At 36.7% G+C, this 18,130-nt stretch overlaps 3 protein-coding genes and 2 non-coding genes across 5 annotated transcripts; all 5 read left to right on the top strand.

Annotated features, from left to right (window-relative positions):
- On the top strand, positions 1,065–3,651 carry LOC18596838 (L-type lectin-domain containing receptor kinase VII.1). Its single transcript, XM_007025543.2, has one exon. It carries the CDS (start codon positions 1,403–1,405, stop codon positions 3,422–3,424), a length of 2,022 nt encoding a protein of 673 aa, XP_007025605.2. The 5' UTR covers positions 1,065–1,402; the 3' UTR covers positions 3,425–3,651.
- On the top strand, positions 6,034–8,762 carry LOC18596837 (L-type lectin-domain containing receptor kinase VII.1). The gene has a single exon (XM_007025542.2). It carries the CDS (start codon positions 6,309–6,311, stop codon positions 8,406–8,408), a length of 2,100 nt encoding a protein of 699 aa, XP_007025604.2. The 5' UTR covers positions 6,034–6,308; the 3' UTR covers positions 8,409–8,762.
- On the top strand, positions 9,110–9,180 carry TRNAG-GCC. Its single transcript has one exon. It is a non-coding gene; the product is annotated as a tRNA-Gly (tRNA).
- TRNAY-GUA lies at positions 10,501–10,590 on the top strand. Its single transcript is given in 2 exon segments — positions 10,501–10,537; positions 10,555–10,590. It is a non-coding gene; the product is annotated as a tRNA-Tyr (tRNA).
- LOC18596836 lies at positions 16,258–17,648 on the top strand. The gene is made up of 2 exons (XM_007025541.2): positions 16,258–16,811; positions 16,928–17,648. The coding sequence occupies exons 1-2, from the start codon at positions 16,304–16,306 to the stop codon at positions 17,344–17,346; spliced, it is 927 nt and encodes a 308-aa protein (XP_007025603.1). The 5' UTR covers positions 16,258–16,303; the 3' UTR covers positions 17,347–17,648.

The following is an 18,130-nucleotide window of genomic DNA, read 5'->3' as shown; positions in this document are numbered from 1 at the left end:
AAGCATGGTTCATTATTCTGCCTGCTAAATATGATGGTCCAAATAATGCCCATTCATCTGTTTGATTTGGTACATAATTTGTATGCCTTGTACTTTTTATTAGAGCATGAAAATGTAGATTCATTGCATGTACTTCCTTCAGATTATGAAAAGCTAGATTACTAGCACTTCCAGGATACTTTGATGGAACTATATTCAGATGTTCCAAATCCACGTGGGGTCTTCATCCTCTGCCAGAAGAACTTCTTCTGTCAGTATCATAGTACTAGCATCAAGCATAATACCGAGTAAAAGCCAGAAAATTAAACTACTTGGCTTTGAACGATAAATAATGTGTTCAAAATTGGCTAAAGATTAAAGAACATGTTATTGAGTGAAATAATATAACCTTCTTCTTCTATTGAAGCAGAGCTCAAGACATGTCAAAGAACAGGGATTTCATTCCAAAGGTTATTAAAAGATTGATATTGAATGCTTCAATCATGGCAGAATATCGTTATATGGTGGATGAATTCCAATTATAGCACCTTCATGATGCCAACATCCTTTTTCTTTATTAACAAAATAAAGGTTCAACATGGGTCCCAGACCATGACAGATTCCCTTCGAAGTTACAAGTTGGTAGAAAAGTGTTCTGAATCCCTTTTCTTTGAATCTATCCATTCTGTGCTTCATGAGCCTTCGTGTACTAACCTTAACTTTTCTTTTTGAGTTTTAATATGTTCTAGGAAGCTAACTGGTATACAGGATTGTTTAAATAAGCAAATAACTGAATTTGGAATAAGAGATAAACTACATATGTGTGTATTTAATTAACTTTGAGACGGATGATTGGAAGATCATAAAGGCTGAGTAGGAAAAAATCAAACCCTTACTTTGTCTAGGAATCAGCTCCAATTTTTTTCAAAGGTGGAGAGTCTCATTCATGCAATGCATTAAAGCAGTCAAGTACTTAATTTCTATGGGCATTTTATGCGATGGCAGCGCATTGAATTTGTACAAAGACAACTAGTAGCCGACGTGAAAACGTAATCCTTTTTACTTGTTGAAATCAAAGCCAATTGACAATTGCGATAGTCAATTTAATTCATGTTGGAGGTTTCAGCAATTGGATAAGATGTCAGACAACTTGTCAAAAAGCATAGCACAGCAATCCACCTTAGAATTTCAAACCCAATTCCCAGTTCTGCAATATCGTAATCATCTAAGCGGCAAAGCCATAAAACTTGAACAGATTAAGGAGGTTTTGACTGTGGACTTTCAAACCTGACATGTCAGCTAACATGACTTTTTCATAACTTCTCTCCCCTATCTTCCCAGTCCCCTCCCTGTTTCATTTACCTTATCGAACCTGGATTTTCCCCATGACAGAAACGCTCTTCAGGTTTTTGCTTTTGCTGCAATGAACAAACATCCAAAGCATCCCTTGTTTCTACTTTTGTTCGTAATCCTGTTTTCTCAATCTGTTTTGTCTGTTGATTTTGTCTTCAATGGCTTCAATTCAGCTAATCTTTCCCTCTATGGTATTGCCGATATAGATTCTAGAATACTTACACTCACCAATGAGACAGATTTTGTAGTTGGTCGAGCTCTGTACAGACCAAAAATCCCAACAAAGACTCCAAATTCTTCTCATGTCCTTCCTTTTTCTACTTCTTTTATCTTCTCCATGGCTCCTTCCAGGAACAAGGCTATTCTTCCAGGACACGGCCTAGTTTTTATCTTTACACCAAATACTGGCATCAATGGGACAAGCTCATCTCAACATCTAGGCCTTTTCAACCTCACCAACAACGGCAATCAAAGCAATCATGTCTTTGGTGTCGAATTCGATGTTTTTGCTAACCAAGAATTCGGTGACATAGATGACAACCATGTGGGAATTGACCTTAACTCCCTCACGTCTACAAGCTCCCACACGGCAGGTTATTGGCCTGACAACATAAAGAGCAGCAGCAACAGCAATGATAGTGATGATGAGGATAAGGGCTTCAAGGAATTGAAGCTAAATAATGGTAAGAACTACCAAGTTTGGATTGATTATGCAGATTCTGTTATTAATGTTACAATGGCTCCGGTGGGAATAGAAAGGCCCAAGCGTCCTTTGTTAAATGTTTCTTTGAATTTATCTGATGTTTTTGAGGATGAAATGTATGTTGGATTCACTTCAGCAACTGGAAGATTGGTTCAAAGTCATAGAATTTTGGCTTGGAGTTTTAGTAACTCAAATTTTGCATTAAGTGAAAGTTTGATCACCACCGGTTTACCGTCGTTTGCTATTCCGAAGACTCCATTTTATAAGCATAAATCGTTTATTGCAGGAGTAACAGTGGGAATTTTTTTAATTCTTGTTTTTATTGCTCTGTTTGCTCTGTTTTTGGTTAAGAGGGAAAGAAGGAGAGCAAGGGAGAGAGCGGAAATGGAAGACTGGGAATTTGAGTATTGGCCACATAAGATTACATATCAAGAAATCGATGCAGCAACTAAAGGATTTTCGGAGAAAAATGTGATTGGATTTGGAGGAAATGGGAAGGTCTACAAGGGTGTTTTACCAGGAGGGACAGAGATTGCTGTAAAGCGCATTTCACATAAAAATGATGGAATGAGAGAATTCTTGGCAGAGATTTCGAGTCTTGGTCGGCTAAAGCACAGGAGGTTGGTGGTTTTGAAAGGTTGGTGCAAGAAAGAAAAAGGGACATTCATGTTGATCTATGATTATATGGAGAATGGAAGTTTGGACAAGAGGGTTTATCATGACTGTGATGAGAGCAGGGTGTTGAGTTGTGAACATAGAATTAGAATCTTGAAGGATGTTGCATCGGCTGTGCTATACTTACATGAGGGATGGGAATCCAAGGTCCTACACAGGGATATTAAGGCCAGCAATGTGTTGCTTGATAAGGATATGAATGGGAGATTAGGGGATTTCGGATTAGCCCGAATGCATGGTCATGGCCATGAGGCTAGCACAACGCGTGTGGTTGGAACCGTGGGTTACATGGCCCCCGAGGTGGTTAAGAGTGGACGAGCGTCGGCACAAACTGATGTATTCGGATTCGGGGTCTTAATCTTGGAGGTCATGTGTGGCAGGAGGCCTATAGAGGAAGGGAAACCACCATTGGTGGACTGGGCATGGCAGTTGATGGTGCAGGGGGAATTACTTGCTGCAGTAGATTCACGGTTGAGGGCTAAAGGAGGATTTGACGAGGAGGAGGTGGAGAAGGTGATGCATTTAGCCTTGCTGTGCTCATATCCTGATCCTAAATCCAGGCCAACCATGAGGCAAGTAGTGAACGTCTTGGAAGGAAAGAATGAGCCTTTTGAATCAGAAACTGAGGATATGAAAGCAAATTTGCTGCAAAAGGTGAAGTCTATGGATTCTTGGACTAGTTACTCTCGAAATTTTGGCTATTCATACTGTTAAATCAAGTAAAAGCTGCAAAATCAAAGAAGTTATAACTTCATGGATTTGACTTTGCATGTAGAAAAATTGGATCAAAGTTTGCCTATTTGACTAACAGCCCCTGTTCTCTTCATTTTGCTGCGAATTCAATGAGATTTGCCAGTGCTGGTCTCTTATCTGTAAGAGACTAATTATTATTTATTTCTTTAAATTATTAAATATATGTACGCCTCTAAAATTCTTTATTTGACCTGCTGACAGTATATAATTTGTAATAAAATAATTTCATTTATAATAGTATATTGAATTGGAGAGTATCCCAGTTGATGTCACTTGATTTGATATTTATCCAGCTTAGCATTCAATTTTTATTTTGTTATTGAAGCGCATAATGGAATTTATTCTATTTAACAGATGACTGGTTGGTTAATATAGCTATGCTAATTTGTCGATAAACTCCATGACCTGATCATTTTTCTGTCAATTTAATTTGGTGGTATTTTGACTTTTGAGCCGTAGAGTTGTAGAGTTGGTCTTCCATTCCCAAACGCCAAAACCAAATCATTGCAGGGTAGAATTAAATGTAATGTATAACAGAAAAAAGTTGGTATCTGCTGAAATTGATGATTAAGTGATTGATTGTCTGTGTTATAGTTTCATTTGATGAGTGAGTTTGTACCAAGATTGTTTGGCCTGTTGTCTCTTTGAGTAAATTAGATCTCAGGGCAGGGCATGACAGCAGACAGCCTTTGCCATGGAGCTGATTTTCTTCTGAGCTGAAAAGCATGGATGATTTTCTGTTTTAGCCTGCCTCTGGGATTTCCATAACATTATTTTCATGCAAGGAAGAACGCTTGCATTCAAGGAAAAATGCTAATGAAATTGACTAATGGTTTCGTCTAGGATTTGGTACGCAGACATTTTAGAGTCGTGCTGGAAAGCCTTTCACAAAAGAGAGTTCATTATTTCGCACCTGCTAAATATGTTGGTCTAAATTATGTCCCGTCAACTGTTTGATTTGGTACATAATTTACACTAATTACCATCATCAGCACACGCCTAACACTTTCCATTAGAGCATGAAAGGGTAGGTTCATTGTATTTCTTTCTTTGAGATTATGAAAAGCTAGATTACTTGCACTTCCAGGATACTTTGATGGGAATGTATTCAGATGTTGTAAATCAATGTGGGGTCTTCATCCCCTGTCTGTAGAACTTCTTCTCTAACTATCATATTGTTGCATCAAGCATATTATGATCAAGTTATCCATCTAGTAAAAGCTAAAAGTTAAGAAAAAAAAACAAGTCTTTTAACGGTAAAAGTGTCTTCAAACTTGGCTAAAGATTAAAGAATATTAAAAACGCTTGTTGTACACAATAAAAACATGTTATTGAGTGAAAGAATATAATCTTCTTCTTCTCCTTTTTGGAGCAGAGCTGAAGAGATGTCAAAGAACAGGGATTTTGTATGTGTGCGTGTGCGGAGCACAAAATAACTCGTTCAATAACCAGTGATATCATCCCAAAGGTTATTAAAAGATCGAATGCTTCAATCATGGCAAATTATGGTTTGCCATGTGGTAGATGAAATCCAAATTTAGCACCTTAATGATGGCAACATCCTTTTCCTTTATTCACAAAATAAAGGCTTAAACATGGGTCCAGACATGAGTGATTTCCTGCCAGGAAGTTTCCCCCTTTTTGTAGTTTATTCGGAAGAAGTTACAAGTCGGCTAAGGAGAATGTTCTTTCCTCTCTCCACTGTATATACTTCACGAGCCTTCGACTACTGTGCTTAATCTGGAGAGTAGGAAAAATCAACCCGTATTTTGCTTAGGATTTTGCTCCAATATGAATGCATCAAACCAGTCAAGTACCTCATTTCTTTGGGCATTTTATGTGACGGCAGCGAGTTGAATCCGTACAAAAACCAAGTAGGACACGACGTGAAAAATGTAAACCCTTTTCACCTGCTTGAAATTAAAAGCCAATTGAAAATTTCTTGAGTCAAACCAACTTGTTCCCAATATCAAACCCAGATATTTCATCAACCTCAGGCCGCTGCTGCTATTATTATCACCCTTCGTTCCCTTGACTATTCAATTCCAAAGGCTTAACTTTAGGTTGGGTTGCTTTCAGAATTATGGTACGTCATTGACATTTCAATTCCATGTACATGTGTGTATTTAAAACCATCCCTATAAATCCCTTTCATCGCAAAAAATTTAAGTTAAATGAAAGTAAACTACCTACTATTGGTAACTTTACTCATTGCTATTATCTTATTGATTTTTTGTCTTAGTATAAAAGAAAAAGGTCATCTTACTATATGTAAACCTAGCCGTCAAACAATGAATGGCATCAATCTAATACCATACTTGATTAGCTGGAAACCACACACTGGACCCTTTTTGTCCCCTTAGAGAGAAACCCAGGGCGGCTGAACGGGCCGAGTTTGTATTCTAATGTGAAAGCAAAGAAAGAAAAAGAATAACAATGTATTTCATAATAGATATTAGATATTATTGAAACAAATTTTTGTGAGAAACGGTTTGCTTCGTTCGATTTTGCTAACGCTTTGGATGTATTTAATTCATTTTTGAGTTTTCAGCTTGCATAAGATGTCAAACAACTTGTCTTCTAGCAGAGTACAGCACTCCACCTAGAATATTCAAACCCGATACCCAATTCTGCAATATCTTAATCATCTGAGGGGTAAAGTTTAAAAACTTGATCACATCAAGGAAGCTTTGACTATGGACTTTCAAAACCTCACATGTGAGCTAACATGCCTTTTTCATAATTCTTCTCCCCTACCACCTATTCCCATCTCTGTTTCATTTACCTTATCGAACCTGGATTTTCCCCTGGTAGAGAGCCTCTTCAGGTGTTTGCTTTTGCTACAATGAATAAACATCCCAAGCCTCTCTTGTTTCTTCTTTTGCTCATAATCCTGTTTTCTCAATCTGTTTTGTCTGTTGATTTTGTCTTCAATGGCTTCAATTCAACTAATCTTTCCCTCTATGGTATTGCCAGCATAAATTCCAGAATTCTTACACTCACCAATGAGACGTCTTATGTAGTTGGTCGAGCTCTTTACAGATCAAAAATCCCAACAAAGACTCCAAATTCTTCTCAAGTCCTTCCTTTTTCTACTTCTTTTATCTTCTCCATGGCTCCTTCCAGGAACAAGGCTATTCTTCCAGGACACGGCCTAGTTTTTATCTTTACACCGAATACTGGCATCAATGGGACAAGCTCATCTCAACATCTAGGCCTTTTCAACCTCACCAACAACGGCAATCCAAACAATCACGTCTTTGGTGTAGAATTCGATGTTTTTGCTAACCAAGAATTCAATGACATAGATGACAACCATGCAGGAATTGACCGTAACTCCCTAACCTCTATAATCTCCCACACGGCAGGTTATTGGCCTGACAACATAAAGAGCAGCAGCAAAAGCAATGATAGTGATGACGAGGAGAAGGGCTTCGAGGAATTGAAGCTAAATAATGGTAAGAACTACCAAGTTTGGATTGACTATGCAGATTCTATTATTAATGTTACTATGGCCCCGGTAGGAATAAAAAGGCCCAAGCGTCCTTTGTTAAATGTTTCTTTGAATTTATCTGATGTTTTTGAGGATGAAATGTATGTTGGATTCACTTCATCAACTGGAAGATTGGTTGAAAGTCATAGGATTTTGGCTTGGAGTTTTAGTAACTCAAATTTTCAATTAAGTGAAAGTTTGATCACCACCGGTTTACCATCGTTTGCTATTCCGAAGACTCCATTTTATAAGCATAAATCGTTTATTGCAGGAGTAACAGTGGGAAGTTTTTTTGTTCTTGTTTTTATTGCTCTGTTTGCTCTGTTTCTTGTTAAGAGGGAAAGAAGGAGAGCAAGGGAGAGAGCGGAAATGGAAGACTGGGAATTTGAGTATTGGCCACATAAGATGACATTTCAAGAAATTGATGCAGCAACTAAGGGATTTTTGGAGGAATATGTGATTGGATTTGGAGCGAATGGAAAGGTCTATAAGGGTGTTTCACCAGGAGGGACAGAGATTGCTGTAAAGCGCATTTCACATGAAAATGATGGAATGAGAGAATTCTTGGCAGAGATTTCCAGTCTTGGTCGGCTAAAGCACAGGAGTTTGGTGGGTTTGAAAGGATGGTGCAAGAAAGAAAAAGGGACTTTCATGTTGATCTATGATTATATGGAAAATGGAAGTTTGGACAAGAGGGTTTATTATGACTGTGATGAGAGCAAGATGTTGAGTTGTGAAGATAGAATTAGAATCTTGAAGGATGTTGCTTCGGCTGTGTTATATTTACATGAGGGATGGGAATCTAAAGTCCTACACAGAGATATTAAGGCCAGCAATGTGCTGCTTGATAAGGATATGAATGGAAGATTAGGGGATTTCGGATTAGCCCGGATGCATGGTCATGGCCAAGTGGCTAGCACAACGCGTGTGGTTGGAACCGTGGGATACTTGGCCCCCGAGGTGGTTAGGAGTGGACGAGCATCAACACAAACTGATGTATTCGGATTCGGGGTCTTAATGTTGGAGGTCATGTGTGGCAGGAGGCCTATAGAGGAAGGGAAACCACCTTTGGTGGACTGGGTATGGCAATTGATGGTGCAAGGGGAATTACTTGCTGCAGTAGATGCACGGCTGAGGGCCAGTGGAGGATTTGACGAGGAGGAGGTGGAGAAGGTGATGCATTTAGGCTTGCTGTGCTCATATCCTAATCCAAATTCCAGGCCAACCATGAGGCAAGTAGTGAAAGTCTTGGAAGGAAAGAATGAGCCCTGTGATTCAGAAACTGAGGATATGGAAGCATATTTGCTGCAAAAGGTGAAGTCCAGGGATATGTGGGCTAATTATTCACAGAATTTTGGCTATTCATCACACCCCACATTCGATGATATTCGACAGTCCCATTCCTCGTCCATGTCTCTCTCTTGGACCATTAGCATGGTGGATGGTAGATAATCCTGCTTCATTTCTAAAATGAGAGGGACTTTTGCTTGTATTGATATTGGAATGGTGCACCTTGGATAGCAGATTTGGACAATAATGAAGCATGCTCAGGAAGGACCGCAAGATGAAAGAACATCAAAATCATTAGGTTGGGAGGGGCTTTTCTTCATGCCCTGTAGTAGTATTCTTTTGTATTCTTTCATGTCAGTTGAGGTTGGCTTTATAGAAGATTTTTTTTTTTCTGTTAAATTTGTAAAAGCTAGGCATGACATTGTACATATATATATGTATGTTAAAAGTTAAACCCACAGTTTGATGATTAAAGGATGAGTTTAAGATCATGATGTCAGCCATGATATTGCTGCTTGTACGTTGTCTGTCTTTGTAGAACCTACCATGCCAAGAAAGTAGACAGCATACCAGTTGGGTCAGGGAGATCCTCCTCAGCTCCTTATTGACTCTGGAATTTTGGAGAGGTAGTGCTTTCAAAGTTAAAACTCAGTATCATCGAAATCAAGTTGTCCTTATCCAACTGCCACCCACCACATCTGTATTCCTTCGAAAGGAAATGATGCTCTAAAATGATTCTGGCTTTTTTTCTTTTGGTTAAACCAGCTATGAATGAAATGACTTTCCCAGTGCTTACCAGGATCATTCGCTTCTACAAGTAATTGCATCAGGTGTATTTATATTTTGAGCTCAGTGCCCATCTAGCACCAGTGGTCTAGTGGTAGAATAGTACCCTGCCACGGTACAGACCCGGGTTCGATTCCCGGCTGGTGCAAGCGAATCCTTTTTATTTTTCAACTTGTTTACAGAAAATATTTTAGTCTGGGATGAGTGGATGCAGGGTTTGATCCACTATTACTTTTGTTATAATGGGAAATCTACCTAACTATTTCTACAAAAATAACCTTTTTTTCTCATTTTGCTTCCTCAGATGGCATTGAGTTAGCCAGTAGTGCATTATTTGGTGTTTTCTTACCTACCCTATATACAGTTCTTTAATTACACCCTTATCTTTAGGATGATGGACTTTCTGCAACTACAATTTGTATAGAAATTAAAAAGTATATCCCACAAACAATTGAGGTAGTTTTCTTGGTTGGATCTCTGCTTTCCAAGTTTTCCACCCCTATGTGTTGGGCTTAAACTTTCCTTGAACGAACAATCTGGCCCAAAGTTTCTCGAGCCGAATGGATTTTCCCTCTGTTAAAAAGGGCATTCAGACAGTCTAAAGCCTGTGGCTGCTAAAGCAGCAGATGGCTCGCTCTGTTATCCCATCAAAAGGGACTGCCTACCTAGCATTCCTTGTAATGTTAGCAAACAGAATGTCGAGTTTCCATCTGTCAAAGAAAGCTCCAAACCTGTCATCTATCATCAGCGGAAAGCTCCAATTCACGTTTTAACAATGAATCCTCCTTGTGATAACCTAGCCAACTTCATTCAAGATTCACCTCATTGAAAACACTACAATTTTTCCTTTCTCCCCAAATCCTGTATAGATTATTGCGGGCAAAAGCAAGCCTCCATGATTCTGCAAAATCAAGTCCACCTCATTATCCCATCCCTGCATCATCTCTGCAAAGAGTTTTTGCCAACTACAACCTAAGTAGAGTAAGGGAAGTCCAAGAAGAGGTTCTTAATATTCTCATCAGCCAAATCACATATAGTAACACAGTTTTTCTTCCGAAAATCCATTGTATTGTTTTGTAATATGCCTTTCAATGCTGACCTGGATGTTAAGTTTATTCCATACTAGCTAGTTTCTGCATGCTACTGCCGCATAACAGACTGTTCACTGTTCATTGTTCATTGCCCTTCAAGCATCATGGAAATTCCAACAGCGAACTTATCATTTTCGTCAGGTTTACAAATAATTTCCTCAGGAACATCCTTCTTTGCAGTAACTTTCCAAAAACCACTCAAAGCTAGCAAGTCAATCACTGTTTCACTATTCCTGGAGTATTGTAATACCACTACTGCAAATTCACAGTGCCTGCTACTTTGGCTTTTACATGACATTATACCACATTATTATTTAACTTTCATTTATATTCTACCAACAGAAATGATTGAAAGCCTTTCGTTTCTCATCAACAATCCGACCTTAGCTCAGTTGGTAGAGCGGAGGACTGTAGTGGGTTCACTCAGAGAAATCCTTAGGTCGCTGGTTCGAATCCGGCAGGTCGGATCATTTTTAATGGTGTCTTCCTGCATGGTTAATTACTTAATTTTATAATGGCTAGGCCAGGGCCAGCTTGGTTCTGGAAATACAGTCCAAGTCTTTTCAACTTAGAAACTTACATAAACAAAGCGCAAAGCAAACAATAGCATGTTAATGTTTGCTTTTGTATGTTTATTTTAATGCAGATCCACACCTATGAAGAAAGTGAAAACTATCAACAACCACATGCCGTAATAAATGTTCATCCACACATTTGTCGTACTCCAGCAAAGTGATTCCACTTTCCAGTGGCTGGTTGGCATGTGGCACATTTACAATCAAACTCCACCTTAATTCCAGTTTGAAAGGGAACATATTGGCAGCTAGAACTTGTTGCTTGCATGATCTAGTACTCCAACTCAGTATGACCTCGAATCCTCTTGTCTTGGATGTCAAACAGGCTAGGCCCCAAAGGCTTCCAATCTTTCAGACCTTAGTTATTAAAGCTGTCAAATTCCTATAAAAAATTTTCATTGTTCATTGATTTGTGAAGAGCTAAAGGTAAGCACAGTTCAACTCTTAAACCATAAAATGAATGCAGATGGTCACAGCACAGCACTCATGTAAATATATCATTATAAGAATCACCATCACTCATTCTTGCCATTCAATTCTATACTTTATTATTGTCTACAAAAGGATAAAGAAGACAAAAATTTCTCCAATATCAATGTCACTGTCTTCTCAGACTATAAAAATACTAAAGAATATGATGCATCCGATAATTTAACATAAACAAATATACATATATGTTCTACTTAAAGAGTTCAGAATCATTTATCAAATAATAGAAAGAAAAAAACCTTTTTGCATATTGTTAGGTTAAAAGTTAAAAGTGCAGATTCATTCCGATTGTGCAGACCTACCTCAATAATTTTTAGCAGCTCAGCTATTCTAATCAAAACTTGTCCTAACCTAAAACAAAATATCTGTTAAAATCATCATTAAGCATACCAAAATGTTCAAGTCTGAATGCAATTGTGTCTGCTCTTACTTATCTCAACAAGCCCGACAAGATTCTCTGAGTGATTTAAATATATATTTCTATACTTAATTCATAGAATTCTAATCTCTTTGTATATGCAGGGTAGTCACTTCCATGTCAAATACCTATCCCCTTATCCCCTTTTATTTCTATGGGCCATAATTAATTAGATTTAATTTAATAATTGTATTATCAGCTGTCTTCGACACATCTCATTTTACTTATTGCAATACTTTCTCTTTTCTTATCATAAAAAAACAACCCCTCCACTGTAATCATCTAAACTTCTAACTTCATCTATTTTTTTACTTGACTTTTATGAGCCACTTGCTATTTCTTGGGCCAGAAAACAGTTAGCTTCAATAGGAGCTAACAGATAATCTACCAATGAGCATCTCGTGGCTAGTAGTCATTGCTCTGGTAATGTCTATTCTCCTTGAACTGGCTTCGATTTAAAGAGAATTTTGAAAAATGAGCGTGAGGGTAATGCATTATCTGTCTATCAATGTTGATCGTGGACAGGGCTCGTGCATGAAAAACATATCGAATTCTCATTCTCCATCCAGATCGTTCGTCTAATGCTGGCACATTCAATCGTTCAGTGGGTTCACATCATGCTCCAAATCTTTTATTTTTTCCTTCTTTAATATGTCATCAACATAGATTGCGTTAAGAACACTAACTAAGAAACATTGTATCTTTTTCTAACATACGAAGCTTATTGAAGGTATTAACCAGTTATGAAGGTATTAATTGGCTACTCCAACTCTCTTTCTGGAGTTTCGACTTGAGTATTCAAATTCAACATCTCAAGCTATAATCATCGATTGAGGGTGGTTACGTGTGTTATAAATAATTATACACTAACATAAAAAGTCGTATATCTTGTAATAATTCCTTGATATGTTAATTCTTTGTGTAAAGATAAATTCTTTGGATAAAGATCATAAAAATTGGAGCCATAAAATTAATTCTCTTCCTTATAAGTTGCTAAGTCAAAAAACCAATGGCTTTCTTGTATATTCATTTTGATTAATTTCGGATTTTATGTGATTAAACTGACTGTAATCTGGATGGTGTTGGTACAAAACTAAAGACTGATAGGAAGAGGTAGTGTTTAGAAATTGCTAAAACTTTGTAGAAAGGGATAATCTTAATGTCTCAATCTACAGTTTATGAATCTTATCTTTGAAATTCAAGAAAGAAATCATCATGGGGTCGCCAAACCCTAAGATAATAAGAGAGGGGACAGGAAGATAAGTGTTGATACAATGTGAAAGATCATCCACCATCTTTTGCCTAACAATCTGTATCGGGCTTAAGGTTCATGAGTTCTTGTATTTACATATGCGTTACACAAAGAACTTGAGCATTCAAGAAGTTTTCAAGCCACTATATCTGTCACATTCTCAAGATGTGGACAAAACTCGACCAGCCAAGAACGAATTACCTAGCTATTAAACTATCTGTAGCGACGAGAAAACGAAAGTTAAGGCATAATTACATGCTAAACTCATGCACATGATGATCAGTTGACCAGCATAATAATAATCATCATCGTCGTCGTCAATTCATGCGAAGCTAGCTTAACACCAAAGCATCATTTTCTATCTGTGTCAGCCTGTCGATATTTTTTCATTTTATCGACTGTGGAGAGCACGTCCCCATCCAAAGCTAGCCCACCAGGTGCTGGTGTGGTCAGAATACAAGCGTCTCATCATTTCCATATGGATATTGCTCATGATCATGCCAGCTACAAAAAGAAGAAAAAGGCGGATTATCTCGATAAATGTAATCTTAATCATGATAATTAAGTTAATCTCAAATGTAATTATCCGAAAATAAAAAACCCAGTCCAAGCCTGGACTTGAATTTTTTATCAGTTGAAAGAAAGAGTGTACCTATATACAATGGGGGAAGGTAGGGAGAAAGGATAGAATCAATGAACAAAAATCTTTGAGGAGCCCCGTGCAACTTGTCAGATAAAAATATTGGTGGGAAATTGCTTGTAAGGAGCCATGGATTGTGACTTATGGAGTTGAGGTTAGGTAGAGTAATTAAGAACAGGATTAGGGGAAGAGAACCAGACTCATGATGACTAGCATATCGATTTTATTCTCCGAATTGTAACCGAGTTGTTGATGTTAAAACAAAATAGGTCATAATCAAAAAACGTGTACTAACAAATAAAAAATGTTATATATTGATATCTTATCTGATTAAATCGATTTATATTAAACTTTGTATTCTTGTAGCATTGACGCAGTTGCACTGACATTATAGTAAAAAAAATTAAGAGCTTATAAAATTGGATCAAGACACTACTAAAATTAAAAAGTTTTACCGACAGATTTTTTTGTTAATGATAGTGTTGAAAATTTCACTGATATATTAAAATATTGATGAATTCTTTACAAATCGTCAATTAGTATAGTAGTCAATAAAAGTCATTTTTGTCAATATTGGAATATTTCGTTAATGATATACTGACGACATATTTCATTGATCTTTCGTTTTGTGTTTTTTTCATAATTTTACGTCACATGTTTTTTTCATACATATACTTTACTTTAATTATTTCATTAATGATTACGTTCTCAAAATACGGCCAACCTTTTCTTCCTAATTTACGTTGAAAAAAGAACAATTACCACCAAAATTCACCCTGCAAAAAGATTAGTGTCATGTAATCCATCAAATTATAAGTACAAAGGTAGTAAAGGAGTTAGGAGTTCATGTTTGGGAGGTGAATAAGAAATGGGTCAATCATAGGATATTAAAAAATAATTTTATTGTAATAGATTTGATTTTAATCTCAAAATCTACTAAAATTAATTATTCATTAATTGTCATGACATTTCATCAAATAAAAAAAATTATTATAGAGACAAATTATAAAATTTTTAAAAAATAAAAATATATTATAAAGGTCTTTTCCTTGGCAACAATTAATTAAGACTTTGTCTTGGAGGAAAGGGGAGGGGCCAAGCATGATTATTTCAATTCTAACAACCATTACCATGTTAAAATAATCGACCAAAGACAAATGACAGCGACTTTGACCATTGTTTTTGATTCTTCCTTCCCTCACATAAGCAACAGTTTTGAAATGATTGTGAAATCTAAATAATATCAAAATAATGTCGACATAGAGCGCTTTTTTGTGGCAAATAGACGTCGAGACTAGCAATTTTTCAAGAACAGTCATGTCTCATTATTGAATCAATAAATAGAAAATATTTATATTTTAATGAACCATCTGCAAATAAATTTTATATATAAGTAAATTAAATATTCTAATTTCATTAAAAATATACACTTATGAATGAAATTTTTATTATATATATTATATTACATCAAATATAAAACCAAAGAACAAGATATTTTGTTCAAGAGAGAATTAGCTACAATTTTATTTTATTTTATGAAAAGGAAATTCACATGCCCACCTTCTTTGGCATTAATTCATTGGTAGACAAGAAAAGGGTGAACAGAGACTACTTTGTGGGCCATATTACCAGTCCAATTATTGCATCAATTTTTGAATTACCAAACTGCCCGTTTTTGTCATTAAGAATTTTAAACATGTTGGAGTATCGTTGAGGAATCTTTTGTGTTTAGATGCCAAAGCATAGCAAACCATTGGCAAGACGCCGCGTTTTATTTTATTAAATAATTTAACTTCATATGATGACTGTGCAGGTGTACAAAAATTATTTTTGTTAGGTATGCAAACATGTAGGACCCTCTATTTTGGATAAACCTCAAGCATCTAACGTCCTTGGTTTGTCCACGTTTGATCTTACTCAACGCTCAATCACTTCACTCTGTCTCTTCCTAGTTTGGTGTGATCCACCATTTCCACGTCGGGATAGAGATACTTAACAATCACACGAACCTTACCCATTTTAAAATAATAAAAAATTCTTCGAATTGTTGACAATTCACAATTGAGTCTCCCTTTTTTTTTTTCTATCAAATTAAGTTTTTTTTAATTATATTCGATTAAACTTTTATTTATAACAAAAATATATAAAATTTTACTTTCGATAATAATTGTCATTTTTTATACATAAATATAACATGCATATCAAGTAAACACAATATGAACTATTAATGTGAGGTGATGTGATATATTACATGATCAACTCTTATTATGTTTAATTTGTATAAATTTATATAATATCAAACAAACTATTACATTGTTACTAAATAAAATTAAATTATAATAAAATTATAATGATAATTAGCAAAAAGAGTTAACGTATATCGATATGTAAATCTTAAAACTCCTTCAAAAGGAGTTAATTCAAATTATGAAGTGAGCAATTTTTTTTTAATATCAAAATTTATTTTGGCAGATCGAAGAAATTATTAAGAGAAATATATGTGGGACGCGAATATTCGAGTATATCCAGATTAGATCAGTTGATCAAAGTTATTGCGACTGATCGACGTGGATCCTCGCTGTCTGGTCCAAAAATACTAGACTGGCTCGATGCAGATAATGCAATGGCTTCATGCCACGTAGGAATTCAATCTCTCTCTCATGTGCGCGGCGGCTCGTTCGTCCACGTTGGTCTAAGCGGGTCCCGTTGTTGCCTAAATCCCTGTATAAAACCGAAGTCCATAATCCACAACATACACGCCCAGTTTCTAAATTACCCTCGGGAAAATATAACATTTAAAAAAAAAATGGCTGGCATTGCAACAAGAATTTCATGGAATCACCGGAATTTAACATACGGTTGCCAGGAATTCAAGTTCCCTGAGCAAACAGATTCGAGTCTATCAGATATGGAATTCGGGTTCCTTGACGATGGTGACCACCCCGGAAGCTGCAACAGTGATGAACTTCCAGGTAATGAAATGGTGGATGAAGGAGGAGAGTTGGGTGATAATGAGGAGAAAGAGAATGATGAAAGCAGTGTCGAAAACAACAAGAGTTTTTGGGAGAGCCAGCACCAGGTTCTGCAAGCTACCTTGTGTAGGAGTAGCTCTTTAGAATCAAGAATTAGAAATGCCACCAAGGAAGCCTTGAAAGATATTCAGAGAGCGGGAACTGTTTGTCCCTGTGGGAAATCAATGGCTGAAAGTTGTAGGACTTGTCTAATGAGAGAAGTCTCTGGCCGTCTCCAAAATGCTGGTTTCAACAGCGCCGTTTGCCGGTCTAAATGGCGAAGCTCTCCGGATATCCCCTCAGGTAATAATTCTATTGCTTTAGTTCTTTAAAGCAGAGAAGATTATTATCTCGGTGGGGTTCAATTTGTCAAGGAATCAGAGGCTGTACTTAACATAATTTGGTTTGATATTGTGCAGGAGAGCACACTTTCTTGGATGTGATAGAGAATTCAAGAAAAGGGGATGTAAGGGTAATCATAGAGTTGAATTTCAGAGCTGAGTTTGAGATGGCAAGAGCAAGTGAAGATTACAATCGTCTAGTTCAACGACTACCAGAAGTGTTCGTCGGCAAAGTGGAAAGATTAAATATTGTTATCAAAATCTTATGTTTGGCTGCCAAGAAATGCATGAAGGAGAAGAAAATGCACATGGGACCATGGAGAAAACACAGATACATGCAAGCTAAGTGGCTAAAATCTTGTGAACGGAACACATTAACCCAATCCTTGTCTGTAGGATGTTCAGGCCGATTGCCAAAGCCAAGGGCCTCCATGTTAACTGTGGATTTGCTGGAAAAGTTATCCAATAAGCATTGTACAGCAGTTGAGGTTGTGTGAATAGTTTGGGAGCTAATAATTAGCGAAAGATTTTGTCCTCTGCCTCTTTTGATTTTTCTACTTACATGTGAACTTGGGGTCCGTGTGAGTGTTATACGAATACTTTAGTAGGATTGGATAAATAATTGTAGTGTGGTTTTTATTCTCAACTGATGACTTTTGTCTAGGATTCTTGTCCTTCTTTCTTACATATATATCCTTCAATTTCTTTTTCTTTTCTTTTCTTTTCTTTTGTTTGGGAAGTTTGATGTTCAAATTCAATGCCATACCCTGCAGCAAATGTCAGATTTGATGACAGACCATGCTCTGTTGTTGTGTAGCAATACAACCGGATTTGGATTCCTGACAATTATAAAATAATGTCAGAAACATTAATGGATCAGGGTCCGAACTAACTCCAGGTTAGTTTTTTACCTTGTATTGTATTAATTAATTTTTACGAACCTGAACATTCGATACAATTTTTTTTATTTAAAAAGTAAGATTCAATTTTTTTTAATACGAAAGATTATGAGCTTCACGGAAGTTCAACAGTAATTCATAAATGAAGGTAGAAAAATTACAAATAAGAAGTTTTTTTTTAAAAAAAAAACGTATTTTATTCCTTCATCATCCGACAAACTAGAAGTCATTGGAAGTATCTAGATGAGGATCATCAAGAAGCCAATTTCTATGCAAACTTGACATCAGATCACTTCGTACATGCCACGTTCCGGTATGCACGAGTTTCAGGAACCACCAAGTAGCATCGAGAACATTCCAGATGCTGTCTAGTGGTAACGAT

This window comes from Theobroma cacao, chromosome 6 (assembly GCF_000208745.1).
Source record: "Theobroma cacao cultivar B97-61/B2 chromosome 6, Criollo_cocoa_genome_V2, whole genome shotgun sequence".
NCBI classification, from domain to species: domain Eukaryota; kingdom Viridiplantae; phylum Streptophyta; class Magnoliopsida; order Malvales; family Malvaceae; genus Theobroma; species Theobroma cacao.
This window is presented reverse-complemented; position numbering and strand designations above follow the sequence as displayed.

What these genes read in the sequence shown, in the direction of transcription:
- LOC18596838 (XM_007025543.2), top strand. Translation starts at nt 1,403, where the DNA reads ATGAACAAACATCCAAAGCATCCCTTGTTTCTACTTTTGTTCGTAATC.
- LOC18596837 (XM_007025542.2), top strand. Translation starts at nt 6,309, where the DNA reads ATGAATAAACATCCCAAGCCTCTCTTGTTTCTTCTTTTGCTCATAATC.
- LOC18596836 (XM_007025541.2), top strand. Translation starts at nt 16,304, where the DNA reads ATGGCTGGCATTGCAACAAGAATTTCATGGAATCACCGGAATTTAACA. An exon ending in CTCTCCGGATATCCCCTCAG is followed by an intron (nt 16,812 to 16,927) that starts GTAATAATTCTA and finishes GATATTGTGCAG; the next exon opens with GAGAGCACACTTTCTTGGAT.